The 17,817-nt window shown below is 46.5% G+C and overlaps 2 protein-coding genes across 8 annotated transcripts in view; both read right to left on the bottom strand.

Moving 5' to 3' along the window:
* Positions 1-12,197, bottom strand: part of klf12b (Kruppel like factor 12b) — a 25,609-nt gene extending 13,412 nt beyond the window's left edge. The window contains exons 1-2 of the mRNA XM_060039477.1: positions 12,087-12,197; positions 11,805-11,855 (exon numbers count right to left, since the gene is read on the bottom strand). Of these exons, the coding sequence (XP_059895460.1) occupies positions 11,805-11,855; positions 12,087-12,197 (162 nt within the window). The remainder of the gene's footprint in view (positions 1-11,804; positions 11,856-12,086) is intronic.
* The window catches only part of tbc1d4 (TBC1 domain family, member 4), a 32,181-nt gene continuing 24,595 nt past the window's right edge, over positions 10,232-17,817 (bottom strand). For 5 of the 7 annotated variants that reach the window (XM_060040371.1, XM_060040372.1, XM_060040375.1 and 2 more), the window contains 6 exons: positions 17,204-17,304; positions 16,637-16,780; positions 15,130-15,289; positions 14,821-14,990; positions 14,146-14,322; positions 10,232-13,388 (listed from right to left, as the gene is read on the bottom strand). In XM_060040371.1, coding sequence (XP_059896354.1) covers positions 13,158-13,388; positions 14,146-14,322; positions 14,821-14,990; positions 15,130-15,289; positions 16,637-16,780; positions 17,204-17,304 — 983 coding nt within the window. In that variant the 3' untranslated portion in view covers positions 10,232-13,157. Of the gene's footprint in view, positions 13,389-14,145; positions 14,323-14,820; positions 14,991-15,129; positions 15,290-15,480; positions 15,622-15,665; positions 15,796-16,636; positions 16,781-17,203; positions 17,305-17,817 lie in introns of those variants that run through there. The other 2 variants (XM_060040378.1, XM_060040379.1) reach the window with 2 other exon arrangements.

The raw sequence follows: 17,817 nt of genomic DNA, 5'->3' as shown, positions 1-17,817 counted from the left end.
TGTTACTGCGAGACTTGTGTGCGTGGAGACAAGGCCGAGGAATGGGGGGGGGGGTTGGTCGTGGAGGGACAGTTACTAGGGGTTGTGGTCCGCTTTGTAAAGAACTGGACCAAGTTCCAGGAGGTTGGACAGTGAGATGAAAAGATAGGCAGGACAGAGAGAGAGAGAGAGAGAGAGAGAGAAGAGAGAGAGAGAGAGAGAGAGAGAGAGAGAGGAGACAGAGAGAGAGATAAAGATAAAGAGAGGGAGGAGAGAGAGAGGAGACAGAGAGGAGACAGAGAGCAAGATAAAGAGGAAGAGGGAGAAGAGAGAGAGTGAGATAAAGCGAAAGAGTACGAGAAAGAGAGGGAGAAGAGCAAGAGCGAAATGAAGAGCAAGAGACGGAGGATAGAGACAGAGAGAGAGAGAGAGAGAGAGAGAGAGAGAAGGAGAGAGAAAGGAGAGCGAGATAAAGCTAAAGAGAGAGAAGGGAAAGCGTGAGAAAGCAAGAAAGCGAGGAGTGTGCGGTTAGGCTGGTACTGATGAAAGTTGTGCCCCGGTACCCATTTTCACGTGAATTCTCAGTAAACAGAGCCGCGTGTGTTGACTAGTGACGTTAAAGGCAACGATTAAGCAGTCAAAAGAAAGAAATCAGAGAGATGGGAGAACTAGAGGAGTCCTTTTCCAATATATATATTTGGAATTTTCTAATGGAAAACGGAAACAAATGTGAAGTTTAAATAAGAGCTTATCTGTAAAGGAAGATCATTTTGTTGTGAACAGAAACACATTGAGGGGAGGGGAGGGAGGTGTGATTTATGATTTTTCTCTTTTGTTTGTTAAGTTTGTCCAGAGATGACGTCACACTGCGTCCTGACTCACACATAAGTCTGCCCTTCGCCTCTGCGTTGTTCGTGGCCGTGTGTGTGTATGAGCGTGCGCGTGTGTAATGTGTGTGTGTATGCCCCTTGTTGGTCATGGAAAAGAATGCATGTACATCCCCCTCTCGCGATTCCCCCTCAAACACACACATACACACACTAACACCCCCCCAAAACACACTCACACACATACTAACACCCCCCCCCCCCCCCCCCCCAAAACACACACCACACACACACTACGCAAAGCATGATGTCAGATGTGTCTCACCTCGGTTTCTGACACACCCAGAGTCTCCCACTACAGTGATATCATTTCTCCTGGGGTCCTGAGGTTTAACCCCCTGAACTCAGATAAAGTGAGCTCCCCGCAAACAAGAACCGGGGAAAGAAAAAAGATGAATTAAAAACCGGGGATATCGAGGACATGACAAAGGGCGTCTCCGCGGGGTCCTCTGATCCCAGCTTGTTATTTGCACTTTGGGGGCTGTGAGGGTCTCTCCCTCCTCTCTGAGGAGGATGTCCTCCGCTGCCTCTACTTTGTGTGTGCGTGCGTGTGTGTGTGTGTGTGTGTGTGTGTGTGTGTTGTGTTGTGTGTGTGTGTGTGTGTGTGTGTGTGTGTGTGTGTGTGTGTGTGTGACTCACTCAATCACTTGTCTGACTGGACCACCACCACCCATCCCCGTCCAACCCCTACAAACGCACGCACACACGCAAGCGCGCGCACACACACACACACACAATCACACACACACACACACACACACACACACACACCCCTCTGACTATCCCTATCTCTCGTTTTCTCTTCCCCTTTACCCCCTCTCGCTCGTGCGGCCGTGTTTGTATTAATCACTGGTGAGGTGATGTTGGGGGCAGGGCGAGGCAGGGACAATGGATAATGTGATTAGATGGGGGGGGGGGGGGGGGGGAGTGGGGGGCTCGCAGGCATGGTGTCTCTGCTGGATCAGCGCAGTCACCTGGGATTGCACTCACATTTGTCAGGCGGTCGTCAGCTGCAGGAGACACGGCCTCAATGAGATCTCCTCTCTCGTTACTTTCGGTCGGTGAGCATCTCTCGCCTTTTGCTTTTTTCTTACCATGTTGTTTTTCTCTACACGTGTCACACTGTGTGTGTGTGTGTGTGTGTGTGTGTGTGTGTGTGTGTGTGTGTGTGTGTGTGTGTGTGTGTGTGTGTGTGTGTGTGTGTGTGTGTGTACCAGCTCTGCCCCAGATGTCTACTAGCTGCAGACCCCAGCCGCCGTGAGCTAGTGAGTGTGTGTGTGAGTGCGTACGTACATGAATACGTGCGTGCACAGCGTTCAGACCTAGAAGGAATAGATGCAAAAGGAAGCTTAACTTAATGTAAACAGGCAGCCGGAAACAAAACCTCGACAAATAAGGAACCGGGCAATTTGGTGCAGAACCTGGGAACCCGAATGCATGGAACTGAGGTGAACAGAATATCGAGACAAACATTTGACTAACAATGACGAGGAAAAACAGGAAGTGAATCAGGTTGGGGCAGGATGGTCACAGTAGGTGGGTGTCGATCGGGTCTTTTGTATGGGCAAGCGTGTCTTGAGTGTCTCTTTCCATTTGCCGGTGTGATTCTCCTGTTTTTGCCTCTGAGTGCATGTGCGTGTGTGTGTGTGTGTGTGTGTGTGTGTGTGTGTGTGTGTGTGTGTGTGTGTGTGTGTGTGTGTGTGTGTGCGTGCACGTGTGTGTGTGTGTGTGTGTCTGTGTGGAGCTGCACCGTGTGTGTTTTCACAGATCTCACGGGGCTCTGCGGATGAATGCGACCAAGGATCAGGCAAAGCCGGGCCGAACCTTCTCAGATCGTGCGGGAGAGCCATCGGGCCTGGGGGATTATGGGTAGTTTGTGCAGGTCCGCCGCAAGGCCCGCTGTTCCTTTTTTCCTAAGGGGGGGGGGGGGGGGGGGGGGGGAGCCGTTACAAGAGAAAGAAAAAAAGAAAAAGAAAAAAAAAGGGAAAAGTGAAAAAAATATGATGAGGGATTAAACATGACAACCGTGTCATTAATCAGACGACCTCTCCGGCGCTGGTGGGGGTGCAGTGGCGGTACCTGGGCAGGGCTCCGAGAAGGTGGAGAGAGAAAAAGGGAGAAAAACAAAGCGAACGGAAATGTGGACGAGTCATGGGAATAGAAGAGCGCCGGGGCTTTCTTATGTGTGCAGCAGGGCTCTGCGTTTCTTCTGCGGCTTCATTATTGTCCTATTCCCCGTTCCATGTGTCGTTCCTGCTCGTCTCTCTGGCCGAAGGCCACCACCGCCACCACCGCCACCACCGCCACAACCACCACCACCACCACCACCCCCTCCGGCAGACACACTCCGCTGACAGGTAGAGAGAGGGCGAGGGAGAGCGAGGGAGAGAGGGAGAGAGAGAGAGTGGGAGCAAAGCCACTCTGCAGGAAGCAAATCTGTCACTATGCTAACTAAAACATGTCATTGGAGGTATGGTGCGAATACGTGCACTAACATTCGTCTGTGCGTGTGTGTGTGTGTGTGTGTGTGTGTGTGCGTGAGTGTGTGTGTGCGTACGTGTGACTACATATTTGAGCCGAACCCAAGTCTGCTACTCTGAAGTTCATTTCACAAGCTGGGTTGTAAGAAAAGGACTGTTAAAAGGACTAGCGCTGGTACAACTGCATAACTCGGGGAGGGGGGAGAAAGGAGATGGAGAGAGCTAGGCAGGGCCCGCTATGTGTTTAGGGCTGCGTGTGCGGATGTGCGTGCGTGCTCGCTGTCTCTCAGGGGGGGCAGCCTCTCTCTGGATGAGGCCGAGTCCACCTGGGTCCCTCTACCACCCCTCCAGCTGTCTCCAAGCCTAACACCCCCCCACCCCCGAACTCCCAAATACCCATGCCTCCACCCATCCCCCCTTCCTCTCACTACACCCCCCTTTGCACTTCTGCCTCCCCACCCTCCTTCTCACTTTCTTTAACTTTCGAGAGAGAAATAAAAAATATATTTTTCTCTCTCTCTATTTCTCTGCTGGACAACAGACTGGATGCTGCATAGATGAGCTCATCTCGCTCTGATGATCCTGTCTCGCTCTGGCTGGAGTTCAGTTTGTTTGTGTGTGTATGGAGTGTGTGTGTATGGAGTGTGTGTGTGTGTGTATGTGTGTGTGTGTGTGTGAGTGTATGGAGTGTGTGTGTGTGTGTGTATTGAGTGTGTGTGTTTGTGTGTATGTGTGCGTGTGTGCACGAGCATATGTGTGTTGTCTGCGTGCCTTGCTGTATTTCGGTCTGAAAGCACAGTATCGATTCAACATTTCTTTGGATGACCGTGCTGCAGAAACAAAAGCTATTCTCAAAAAGCTGGAATACATGGTTCTGACGACCGAACACTGGCGGGGTCCAACAGTTTTTTTTTTTTCTCTTCTTTCATTGCAGACTCTGGTCTGCACCAGCGGCAGTGCAGCATGAATTCCCCTATTCTCACCACCACCACCACCACCACCCCACCCCACCCCACCCCACAGACATCAGCCAACCCCACCCCCACACTCCTCTCTTGTCCAAACCCAAGAATAAGCTCTGGTATCAGAACCCCCCCCCCTCTGAACCCCACCCTTTGGGCTGACCCTGGCCTTAAAACACACAAACACACAGACACACAGAAAATACACAAAAATACATGCACACTCATACACGTCCGCACGAGTTAATTTCCTTTTTTGTACTTTGAAACATTGACAGGCTTAAGTTTTTACTACGATACACGTTTCGCTTACGTCTTCCGTCACGTCCTGGATTTACCCCCGTCTCCCAAACTAGACTATTACACTTGGACCCCTGACAAGAAACCCAGCCCACCGCCCAAATAGAGAGCTGGGGCCCGGCCCCTCCCTGATCCTTATGGGAACGAGAGGCGCAAGGAGGAGGGGACACACACACACACACACACACACACACACACACACACACACACACACACACTTATTTTTTTTTTCCATGATGACCAATAAAAAACAACAGTGTTACTCCTTACGTTTTTTTCATGACGACCAATAAAAAACGACAGTGTTACCCCTTAGGTTTTTTTTCATGACGACCAATAAAAAACAACAGTGTTACCCCTTTTATGTTTTTTTTCATGACGACCAATAAAAAACAACAATGTTACCCCTTATGGTTTTTTTCGTGACTACCAAAGAAAAACGACAGTGTCACCCCTCATGTTTCATTTGATAAAAACGACACTGTCGTTTTTTATTGGTCGTCATGAAAAAAACCACAAGGGGTAACACAGTCGTTTTTTATTGGTCGTCATGAAAAAAATTGACAGTGTTACCCCTTGTTTTTTTTCATGACGACCAAAGAAAAACGACAGTGTTACCCCTTATGTTTCATTTGATAAAAACGACAATGTCACCCCTCATGTTTCATTTGATAAAAACGACAGTGTTACACTGTCGTTTTTATTGGTCGTCATGAAAAAACACATAAGGGGTAAGACTGCTGTTTTTTATTGGTCGTCATAAAATAAACATAAGGGGTAACACTGTCGATATTTATCAAATAAAACATAAGGGGTAACACTGTTGTTTTTCTTTGGTCGTCATGAAAAAAACCACAAGGGGTAACACTGTCGTTTTTTACTGGTCGTCATGAAAAAAAAACGACAGTGTTACCCCTTGTTTTTTTCATGATGACTGATAAAAAACGACAGTGTTACCCCTTATATTTTATTTGACAAAGACAACAGTGTTACCCCTTATGATTTTTTTCAAGACGACCAATAAAAAACAACAGTGTTACCCCTTATGGTTTGTTTCATGACGACCAAAGAAAAACGACAGTGTTACCCCTTATGTTTCATTTGATAAAAACGACAGTGTTACCCCTTATATTTTATTTGACAAAAACAACAGTGTTACCCCTTATGTATTCTTTCATGACGACCAATAAAAAACAACAGTGTTACCCCTTATGGTTTGTTTCATGACGACCAAAGAAAAACGACAGTGTTACCCCTTATGTTTCATTTGATAAAAACGACAGTGTTACCCCTCATGTTTCATTTGATAAAAACGACAGTGTTACCCCTTATGGTTTTTTTTCATGACGACCAAAGAAAAACAACAGTGTCACCCCCTATGTTCTATTTGATAAATATCGACAGTGTTTTCCCCTTATATTTATTTCATGACGGCCGATAAAAAACGACAGTTACCCCTCATGTTTTTTCCATGTTGACCAATAAAATACGACAGTGGCACCCCTGTCGACGTTTTTGCAGGGATCGGAACATGCGCTGATTAGAGTGTTAACCTCCGAACTTAACAATGCACCATCAAGACACCGGTTAAAGTCATCACAAAGGTTATACTTGAATTTATAATTCGCATGAAATAGAGATAAGAAACTTCCAACAGAGGTCATCAACCGGACTTGAACGCCAGTCTCCAGGGGGTTAGGCAGAGTGCACCCCACTGCACCACTGAGGCGATGACAAAACACAATAATCAATCATCATTAAAGAGGATATACATGACATTAAAATGTATGTGTGTATTTCTATTATTTCCCATATTTTTTTTTTCATGACGACCAATAAAAAACAACGGTGTTACCCCTTATGTTTTTTTTCATGACGACCAATAAAAAACAACAGTGTTACCCCTTACGTTTTTTTCATGACGACCAATAAAAAACGACAGTGTTACCCCTTATGTTTTTTTTCATGACGACCAATAAAAAACAACAGTGTTACCCAGGGACGCGGGAAGTGGGGGTGCTTAGGGTGCAGCAGTGGCCCCTGTCTGTAACTGCAAGTGAGAAAGTTTTCCGAACAAATCAATACTTTTTTTTTTGTAATTTTATCATACAACATGATTTTTCATTAAATTATTGACATCCACCCTTTTTATGATATTTATCATATTATCGGTACTATGCTGATTTTACATAAGCATGTTGGTGTTCAACATCTGTTGTAGTGAACGTTCTAAAACTGGTGTAAAATGTTGCTGCCATATTAATAGACACGTTGAATGTTATCGTTTTGATTCTGGAATCCCGCACGTAAACTGGTTGGCAAAAAAAGAGCAAAGACGGGCGGTTCACTTGACGGAGAAATCGTCACCTTCCTCATATCAGACAACTCGTAAGTCTGGATGAAAATTAAGGATTTCTATTATTGTCACTTTCCTTTGTAAACCTTTAGAAATACCCTCCTGAATCCTTGTTATAACGCTGTGTATAATCCCGGACCGCAACAGCTTGTCGGCATGTTGTTAGTGTGTGAAATTCAGCCCAGTATCAGCCGAGTTGACTCTAATTTCCACATTGTTTATTTGCTAACGTTTGTGAATAACAGTGGCTAGTTGGCAGAACTCTTTTTACACACCAGTAGAGTGTTTATCAGAGCGGATCCCTGAATGTGACGTCACCCCTCATCTCGTCTCTGTAAACAACGGATGTTGCGCAGCATTTATTATGACGTCATTATATAGATTCTCTCTCAGCACCCCCCCCTCGGACTGACTTCCCGCGTCCCTGCATGGGATGAAATAAAGTTATTATCTTTTTATCTTATCTTATCAGTTCTAGTTAAATCATACTACATGAGATGCATTCAAAGTTGGTAGCTGAATAACACATTTACATTTTGTGAAATGTTAAGCATTTTCTACGCTTGAAAAACTGCACTGTCGCCGGGGCTCCGGCGACAGAGCCCAGGCTGCGGATGGTAATGCTGCGGATGCTAATGCTAACTAGCTAACGTTACATGTGCGTTTGGCTAGCAGTCAACAAGCAGACCATTTTAAAACATAAATAAACGGCTACATGATGCATAAAGCTCTTGCGATATTTCAAGAAAATTGTTGAATACTTACTGAAGACGCCACTTGCTCCGGGTAAATCATTAATATGCATCAAATTCGACGGTTTCACAGAGATAAAAGGCTCTTCTTCTAGATTGAGGTTGAACCTTCTAGATTGAGGTTGAACCTGACTTCCTGTCTGATTTCACATGAAAAGCAAACGGCCAAATTCACAAGCCCCTTGCTAGCATTGGAAGAATGTATTGTTTGGACTCTTAGAAAAATAAGAAAAAAATTGGAAATATACGTTTAATCTTATTATTATTATGGAAAAATACCATATCTATAAATGCTAATTCACTAATAAGAAGTCATGTTTTATTGCTTTTACTATATCAAGCAATATATTATTTCAATCAAACACTCAATTAATTATAAAGCAATTACAATTCCTATAAGTTGTATTTTGTATTGAATAAAATTGCCAATGCTGTGAACATTGAACGGAGCGTGCATGCGTTCTCCCCGGACGGCCACCGAAGAGGCAGTCACGTCAGAGAGCGCGCAGGTTGCCAGCAATCAAGCGCCATGGTTAAAGCACCATTCTGCTGTCGCAAATACAAATATCCCTGATATATGTAGAAGACTATTTATTTTACAGTATTTTGTGTCATAACCATTGTTTGTATTGTAAACATGTGTGCGATATTCATAGGCAGAGTTTGACACGATCGCCAGGGTAGGCAAACATATTTTAACCGACAATGTCGGCACAGTAGCCTACATCTAAATTAAAGAAACCACACAGCACCTAGTACTTGAAAATCTGATATTTTAATCTAGCATCTGCCATAATACACTGCATAAAATCGGTTTCTGACAACTTTGCACTGTCCCGTTGCACTGGCTTATCAATTTACAGCACCAGTTAACGTGGCTGTGGGTTACTCCTAACCACTGGCGCAGGCTAATTAGGCATTACTTTTTCTTAATACGCTTTAAAACATGCAATGTACACGTGAACTTGTTTTGTGTTAAATTGAGAACTCGTTGATATCTAACTTACTTCGTGCACACAAGCACACAATTAGAACATGCTAAAGTAATCTGCCTATGGTGATATATAACTTGCGTCTTCTCTGCACAACTTCTTAGCACTGTAGTTGGCATCTATTGCAAATAAACGTTTCCAATAGCCTAATTGTTGAATAACACTGAAAAAAGTTCTTAGTTTTTGAATTCATACATTATGGGGACCAGGAAGGGGCGGTACCTACCATATTTGGTAGTGGTGTGTGTGAACTATTAGTTGCAATACCAACTTGGGATCCTAGGGGGCGATAGTGAGAAATCCGTGTGTGTGTGTGTGTGTGTCCCGACAGAAAATTGTGAATTATGGGCCAAAGCTAAAAATCACACAGGCACCTTCAGATTGACTCCTGCATTCATTTAAAGCACTTTCCCTTATGGGGACCTCGATTTTGGTCCCCATACTGTCAGAGATCCCCACGGCGTGACTGTGTGAACAGATCAATGTCCCCATAAGTATAGGAATACAAGAACACACACACACACACACACACACACACACACACACACACACACACACACACACACACACACACACACACACACACACACACACACACACACACACACAGAGATAAGGAGCCTCTGTGGAGGAAATGTGGTTCTTGGCCAATCCCCAGCGGGGTCCCAGCATCCCTTGGTTGCCCCTGCTGCAGGATGTGTCCGCGTGTGGGAATACACCAGGAATGTGCCCCCCCCCCCCCCCCCACCCCCCCACCCCACCCCACCCCTTTTGTTTAGCGTGCGATAGGCCCTGGCGCGGTCGTGGCTCTTTGTGTTTGTGTCTTGTGTGTTCCCTCTTGGTGACGAGCTCCAGAACACCTCCCCGGCACTGCTGCTGCGGGCCCAGCCCTCTTTGGGGGGGGGGGGACGTGGGACTCTGGTCCGCTGCACCGGAGGGCTCACCACCAGGTACTAGTGTGTGCTTGGTCGACAAAGCGAAAAACATAAAAAAGACGATATGAAGTGCTTCCAAAATGTGTCGGTCGATTCTCTCACGCATTCACGCACGTATGCACATGCGCGCGCACACACACACACACACACACAGAATCTTTGCACGCATCTTTTCTTTGTTACTTTACAAATGTACATTTGTCAAATCAAAAGGCGTTGTATTGATGGAGGGCTGTGCGCGATGAGCAGATCCACTTTTATATTTACATCTCGTCTCTTTTACAATCAACGCCAGGGATGCATTGTAAGGCCAGTGAGCGGATTCTTTATTTTTTTTTGGCACGACTTCCGAAAGACCGTACCTGCACTCCTGTCTGCCCCGAGGCGTTGAAAGAAAGTAAGAAAACTTCCAAAAAGGTCTTAAAAATAGAGTCTGTAAAAACTGACACGAACACGTTGGCCTATTGCACCGCTGTTGTTATTTCGCACAGAGAGCCAGGTTCGGCTCAGGGCTACATCCCACACCGCGCAGGACCCCGAGGACAAGAGACGGCCCGAGAACGATGGAGGATAAGGACACGAGGAAGCTGAGAAAGACAACCAGAAAGAGGTTTTTATTGAAGATATCATGACATGTCTCCCGGCTGGGTGCGGAGGCTTCAAGTTAAAGGGAGGGAAACGCGCAACGCGTTTGCCTTTTGAGCTACGTTTGTGTGGTTGATGATCAAACAAGAACACGGTGCTAATGCTGTTGATGCTTAAAGCACCAGGCGGTATAAAAGAAAAGAAAAATAAATAAAAGAGAAAAGAAAAACAGAGCAGAAATCATTAATTCACCATGTGGACACAATTGACATGCAATAGCAGAACTTGCGTTGCCAACGTGTTGCAGATTGTCAGACAGTGAATCATTAAGGCGTTCAGATTTTGGCAATCATCAGAAAATTAAATGTGTAATGCATAACATTGTTTATCAAAGATTATGTAAGCCACACTATGATCAGTCAACCACATCCAGTATTTACCCACAACACTGAAAAGCTATTTTTAAGTGAGCATTAATAATGCTATTGTACGTGTCTGTTGAGGAGTCTATGCTACATTGTCTCTAAACAGCACACCTGATATAAAATGTATCAAATAGCAATGTAAAGATCGTAATACATTGTAATACATTGTGAAATTGGTGACTTTTACTTCAGATAACTGAATAGACTGCCTCTTTGGTTCCAAGAGCTGATGTTATTGACAATGATTCATCCAATATTCAACGTTAAAAAGCCACCAGTGTAGAACAGGTTTCTACTGGTCATCCAATAGTTTTAAGAAAGAGAAGGCCTTGGAAATGATTAATTTGAAGTACATCCTGTACAACGAATAACCAGTCTTCACAAGTGATTACTGCAAGTTTTGTAAAATACAACAAAAAAACAAGAACGGTAACAAAATGTCAAATATGTTACAGTGCAACTTTTTGCCCGCTTACGAGACCTGACGCATTGCTCAGGGTCGTCTACTGGTCGTTTCAAAACATAAGTTGGTAAATTCTGCACATTCCTGTTTAAGCAAAGCAAACGAACAGCAGCCTTGTTCAGCAGGCCGTGTTGCATGGTAAAAAAAAAAATGTATGCTCATAAACAAGCAGCATTTTATGTGAAATACAGCACTCTGGACAACCGTTTGCCATCAAGGGTAGGGAAACGCAGTTGGCCTTTCGTGCAATACTTATTTTTACACAGACACTGCATACGTGTTGTATAACGTAGCACTAAAGCCCAGGAGTGTCTTCTCCTTCAGTGAGAAACCTTAAGAGATGGTGAGTCAGACACAGCGGTGGGATGGAACTAAACAAAAGAACCAAGAGACAGTTTGAGAGGGAGAGAGAGAACTGAACCGTCTGTCCCTGAGGTCAGTCGGTTCGATGTCTGCCTCCCTCCGTGTGTGTGCGTGTGCGTGCGTGCGCGCGTGTGTGTGTGTGATTTTCCGTGCATGTGTGTGTATTTGCGCACGTGTGTGTGTGTGTGTGTATTTGCGCGCGTGTGTGTGTGTGTGTTACCCATAAGGAGCATGGTGTAAGAACTAAAAGGACTTTCTCTACTCGACAGACACTGGCAACCGTTTTGATGTCCTCCCTTCCTGTTTGTCTTCCATCTCTTCTCACCTCGCTGAAGGAGAGCTCAGCGTCTGCAGTCCAGGTGTTCGAGGGGAACGTCTTAAGACAACGCGAGAGCGGGGGACACCCGTCCTCTCCCGATCCATGGCGAGATACGACCGGTAGAGTCGATCGGGCGAAGGAGCACCTGGTGCGTCACGAATAAAAAGTAAACACAGAGGAGGGAACAACGCGACGAATGCTTTTGATAGTGAAACGTCTGCTGCCGCAAACGTTTCTAATGAAAATAAAAAATAAAAACAAAGGACGAAACGAGAAAGAAGTACAAACGGGGGGGTCCCGGACCACGTGAGTCACGGCCGGGGCGCGGTCGGTTCGCTCTTCTGCGGTGGAACCTCGTGGTCTCACACACGCCCTGAAGCCCCCCCTCTCCTGCTCCATGACTAGATCAGCTGGTCCAGGGCGGGGCAGAGTGTGGGGGTGGGGGGGGGTCATCACCACGGCGAAGACTCCACAACACGACCGGAGACCACTATCTGGTTCACTCACACAATCAGCGTCTTGACACATCCCTTTGTTTGTGTTTCCTAGTGAGTGGAAGCCCACCCCGACCTCCACCTCCTCCACCAGTAGACACAGACCTCCACACAGGACCTAGATGCTGAGCTCCCCCGAAACACAACAACAACTTTCCCACGATTGTATTCAGTGTCTTTTGTTTTTGGGATGGACATTACATTCACATCGTTTTCAAGTACAAACAACGGGAAAAACAACAGTTGAACAAAGTTATGAAAGCAAAAAGGAGGACGTCTTTTCATGATAGCCTCCAAAGTCTCTGCATAAAAGTGAGTTCACCGACAGGTAGGGGTGAACTGACACTTGGTTGATTGTATACCCCACTAAATCATGCCTGCAGACGCCATACCCAAACGTCAGACTTGGTCCACCACCTCTGACTAGCAGTGGTTGTTGTTACATTAAGGCAGTGCTTGATTAGACTCAGACCGGAGTCGTCTCTCTGCCTGAAGCCCCCTGGCAAAGACCTTGAGCGGTTATTACTTTATTGCTGAGCTTCTAACTGGCAGTGAGAGAATGATGACTGAAAAATGTACTTTGGTGCGCCATTAGGAAAAGTCTGGGGGCAGGAGACGGCTGTGTTGGCTCGTCTGAGGCCCCAGACATCGTATTGTGAAAACTCTCAGGCTCTTTATGTGGCCGCACAATGCAGCCCAGCCTTCAAACAATATATACAGTGTTACTTTAGAAATGCCATTTGCTGTGTGTGCCGTCTACCTCATGCAGCGTCCTTGCGGGGCAGGGAGAGCGGGCGGGTGGTCGAACCCACATCTCCACACCCCCCCCCCCCCCCCCCCCCCCCCCCCTGCTTGGGGTACCCAATCAGGGCTTCTTGGCCACGGGTTTGGCTTTTCCGTTGGGGCCCATTTTGATCTGGGTCATCTCCACATCTGCCAAGGCGTCGGCAGGGAGACAGGAGCGCATGCGCTCGGCCGTCTTCTGGTACGACGTCCTCTCCTGCTCCAGGGAGCGAATGGCGTGCTTCATCTTGCTCTCCCGGGACAGGAAGCTCTCCACGTTCGTCTCCAGCGTCTGGATCTTCTGCCTCGCCGCCTGGAAGCACGGGAAACATTGAGGTTCACCGGAGAGGGAGAGGGAGAGACGGGGAGAGAGAGAGAGAGAGAGAGAGAGAGAGAGAGACAGAAAGACAGAGAGAGAGAGACAGAGTGTGTGTGAGATATCAGACCATCCAACCACCAACCATCTGGACTATCTCAGTAGTCAGTACTCAACACTATGCCCACTTCATCAACGCACGAAAGGTTCCATTTGTTTTTTTTAACTGAATAAATTCTTTGTCACTGGCAATATATATACATAGATATATACACATATAAATATATATATATATATATATAAATATATATAGCTATGTATAAACCAATTGATCAACGTCATTGACCATAAACAAAACAATTCTCCTTAGTGGCGGGAATGTCTGTAGGGAAACGTTGTTTCCTCAAATGTTTTGCAATCACTTCCCACTGTAACTTTTACAACACAAATCCCTGTAATAGCAAGCCAATAACGGCAACCGCTCAGTCCTTTGTCTCCCCTGGCCATTCTTTAACTTGCACTCTAGTGCCACCTACGGGTGATCTTAGGCATTACACAACAAAAACAAAAAGACCACAATGGGGCACAGAAGTGTCAAGCAAAGGGAAAATGTAAACAAAGCTGAACGAAAGCATACTCCTACTGGCTGAGCTCTGACCTGAACCGTACTCATTAGAACAAGGTCTCTTCCCTGTTCCCTGACCCTGCAAAACACCACGAGGTGTCCTTCAGAGTGCTTCCGGCCGCACCATACCTGCAGCTTCTCCAGCAGCTCCATGTTCTGCCTCTTCAGCTGGACGTTGGTCTTCTCCAGCTTCTCCAGCCGCTCAGAGTCCTCCGCCAGGGGCCCACCCTCCACCATCTCGTCCTGGAGGACGTGGTACTCCACCTCGTACGTGTGGAGCTGCTTGGAGATGTCCATCTCAGACACCTGGAGAGGGGGAGAGGTGGCCGTGCCGGGGGCGAAGAGAGCAGGTCAGAAGCAAACGTCGCAAACGGGACCCGATGCTTCGCAGCGGTTGTCCGCTGGAGTGCTGCTACGAATTGATTGATTGAATTTGACATGCTTTTACTTTAGATCATTATTGTGGCTTTGCGGAATTATTCACATAAAACCCTGTTAGTTCCTTGGGAAAGGGTCAAAACTATTTATTTTATGGCTTTGGAGGGAGAAAGTGCAACGTGCGTTTCCACACGCAGGCACCGTAGTAAAAATAGTAAAAAAAAAAGTAGTTAAAAAACGACATTAATTTTAGGTGTAAAATGAACAGAATACTGTATTATGTATAACAGTATTCTGGCTACTAAAGTTAATAACTAAGTCTAAAGCCTGAGTAACTCTTAACAGTTTTGTGAACGGTCAAAACAAATACATTTATTTTGTGTTTGTTATCTCAGTTATCTCATTTTGAAAACCCTTAATCCCTACCTTAGCGATGGTCTGCTCCATCTGTGCCTCGGTCATGCTGGGAATCGTAGTTTTCAGGTAGTCCACGATGCTCTCGAAGCTGTCACACTCCATTATCTCCTCCTCATGGCTGCTGAGGAGGCACAACGCCACCTTGAACACCACCTCGGTGCCTCGGATGAAGAGGAAATCTGAATGCAAAACAAAGTACACAACAGCAAGGTTACCTCAGCACATCAGAGGACACCGACGGACAGCGGTTGGCTTTCGGGGGCGTCGGGAGGGCTGATTGGACGCCGGGAACGAAAGGGCGGGTCCCAAACAACGTACCAAAGATGCGTGAGACGAATCCGAGGGGGAACTGCGAGGCGAAGAGCGTGAGGAACCAGGGCGCGGCGTAGAGGCTGGGCCCGATCTCCTGCTCCTCCAGGTGGGTGTACAGCCGGCGTTGGTAGTCGTGCAGCAGGCGGGAGAGCTGGTACATCTGGATCTGGAGGAGAGGAGGCACAGCGCAAAGGGCAAGGAGCGTGGTTAGACTGACACTTGTTAAGGACGCACGCACGCACGCACACACGCGAATGACATGCTTATCAGATTATGCCCACATTCAGAAGCTTTGTTGTTCGTCCGGTTACACGAGGGGCGAACATACGAACACATGGCTAATGGTATCGTCTTAACCTTTACGTGACAAAGTGCAGCTTTTGGTTCAGACGTATTTGTGCGTGTTCAGACATGCAACGGAGGCTAGGAATTCAGTACAACGCGCTGCAAACTATTTAAATACATTCTAAACAAAAACCTGACTGCGAAGCGAAAAAGTCCCAAAAGCAGAAGTGAGAACGAAGTAAAAAGTAAAACATTACCAGTCTGTCAATATCCTGACTCGCTGACACGCAATGCCCTCCACAACATTACACACTCACAAGGAAGTAACTGCTCACTCTCTCTCGCTCTCCCTCTCTCCCACCCCCCACCCCCCTCTCTCTCTCCCCCCCCCCCCCACTCTCTACCTCTCTCTTTCTCTACCTCTCTCTCTCTTCAGTCTCAGCGAAGCACAATAGGAGCACAGATGGACAGAGGAGGGCACAGAGGAGCTAGATTGCACACAGCCACGCCTCACAAAGCTTTCAACGCGGTGGGGTCAAAAGGTATCGGCACAGGCAGGCATACTAAGGTTTGAACAAGGGGTGGGGACACAACGACACTCATGCTACTGTTTACTGTTGATCGCAGTTTCCCAGGCACGTCAAGCCAACAACCAACCCTCATGTTGCTTCTGACAACCGACAAAGTAATGGTGGGTAAACGCATGGACATTAGGTCAAACCTAGTCTCACAAATCAGACTGAAGATTAATAAAAGACTGCAAGATAGTGGACAAGCTCCAATCTGGTTGAAAGGCCGTTTCACTTTCTTTTGCTTCATATTTATTTCGCCCAATCATGTTGCTCGATGGGGGAATCAGGACGCACGGACTTGGCTGTTAACAGCGAACAAAAACTTGGCTAGCACAAATATACTGTAAAAAGAGTTGCTGTAAAGGTATCACATCAACAGCTTGTAAACTGCCCACTGTAGAAATACACTTATTAAAATCCCCTCCTCATCCAATCACGCAAATGAGTCCCTTCCCCATAAAATCTCCGTTACAAAACAGAAAACAACACGTAGCTCCAGCCCTCAGTGTTTGGTTTCCGGAACAGGCTCTGAGGGGTGTTCCCCCCAGAAGTTGTGCTACAGCACAGTAGGACTGCTGGATCCGAGAGTATCGGTGATTTAACCCCCCGAAATCCGAATGAGAAAACAAAGCAGTGCAGTGCAATCAGCGTCTCACCTGCAGAGAGACCATGTCGGGCCTGTACTGGCGCCGGAAGCCCAGGTCATACATGAGGAACTTGAGCATGTCAAAGGCCTGCTCCTCACTCATGTGGAGCAGCAGGATCCCTGCCACGAAGCTCACCCCCTGGCAGTAGCCCACCTGGTTGGGAACAGGAGGAGAGTCGATGGGCATTATCCCATGGTGTTTAAAAAGTCGATTCAAAAGGTTTTTATTTGTCACATACAGGATGTACAGTGAAATGTTTATGTGACATAGTCCGTATATCTGTGCTTAAAATATAAATAAAATACAATAGAATAAAAGAATAAAATAGAATAAAATGAGTGAGTGAGTGAGTGAGTGAGTGAGTGAGTGAGTGAGTGAGTGAGTGAGTGAGTGAGTGAGTGAGTGAGTGAGTGAGTGAGTGAGTGAGTGAGTGAGTGAGTGAGTGAGTGAGTGAGTGAGTGAGTGAGTGAGTGAGTGAGTGAGTGAGTGAGAGAGTGAGAGAGTGAGTGAGTGAGTGAGTGAGTGAGTGAGTGAGTGAGTGAGTGAGTGAGTGAGTGAGTGAGTGAGAGAGATTACCTCTGTATCCAGCAGAGAGTAGGCCTTCAGGAGATTGTAAAGAGAAAGCTGCCCTGCTCCTAGCTGGGCTGAGAAGTACTGGTGATTTGGGAAGGTCCGGCCTGACCAGGGATATAGACGTGAACAATTTAGGGGAACATTTGACAATAAAGCTTTTTCCCCAAACTAAAATGTGACCTGAAAATTTGCCCAGCGCCCTTGCAGAAATAAATGCATCTTTCTAACTCACATCTTTCTCTTAATAATAATGCACTCAATAATTCTCTCCCATAACATGGTCAAAAGGACCATGTTATGGGTGATTAAACCACCTGGAGCCGTTTTAAATTATGAACTCTAGATTATGTCCAGAGTCCATTGTCCAGAGTTGGCCTTTCACACATGTAACTGGACAATGTCGGTGTCAGACGTGTTTTCACATATGTTGGACATAGTCCTGTCCAGTCAAACTCATTCTGACATTTGCGTGCTGACATACAGCTCTTCTGGGTAATGTCTGCGTAAGTTCAGGGTTGCAGTGCACGTGTGAAAGTGGCTTTGCATGGTTGTCATTTGTGGCGAGGCGCCGCCAAGCTAAACGCCCTCGGGCGGAATCGACACACACACTAAAGTCA

The sequence above is a fragment of the Gadus macrocephalus genome, chromosome 20 (genome assembly GCF_031168955.1).
Source record: "Gadus macrocephalus chromosome 20, ASM3116895v1".
NCBI classification, from domain to species: Eukaryota; Metazoa; Chordata; class Actinopteri; order Gadiformes; family Gadidae; genus Gadus; species Gadus macrocephalus.
This window is presented reverse-complemented; position numbering and strand designations above follow the sequence as displayed.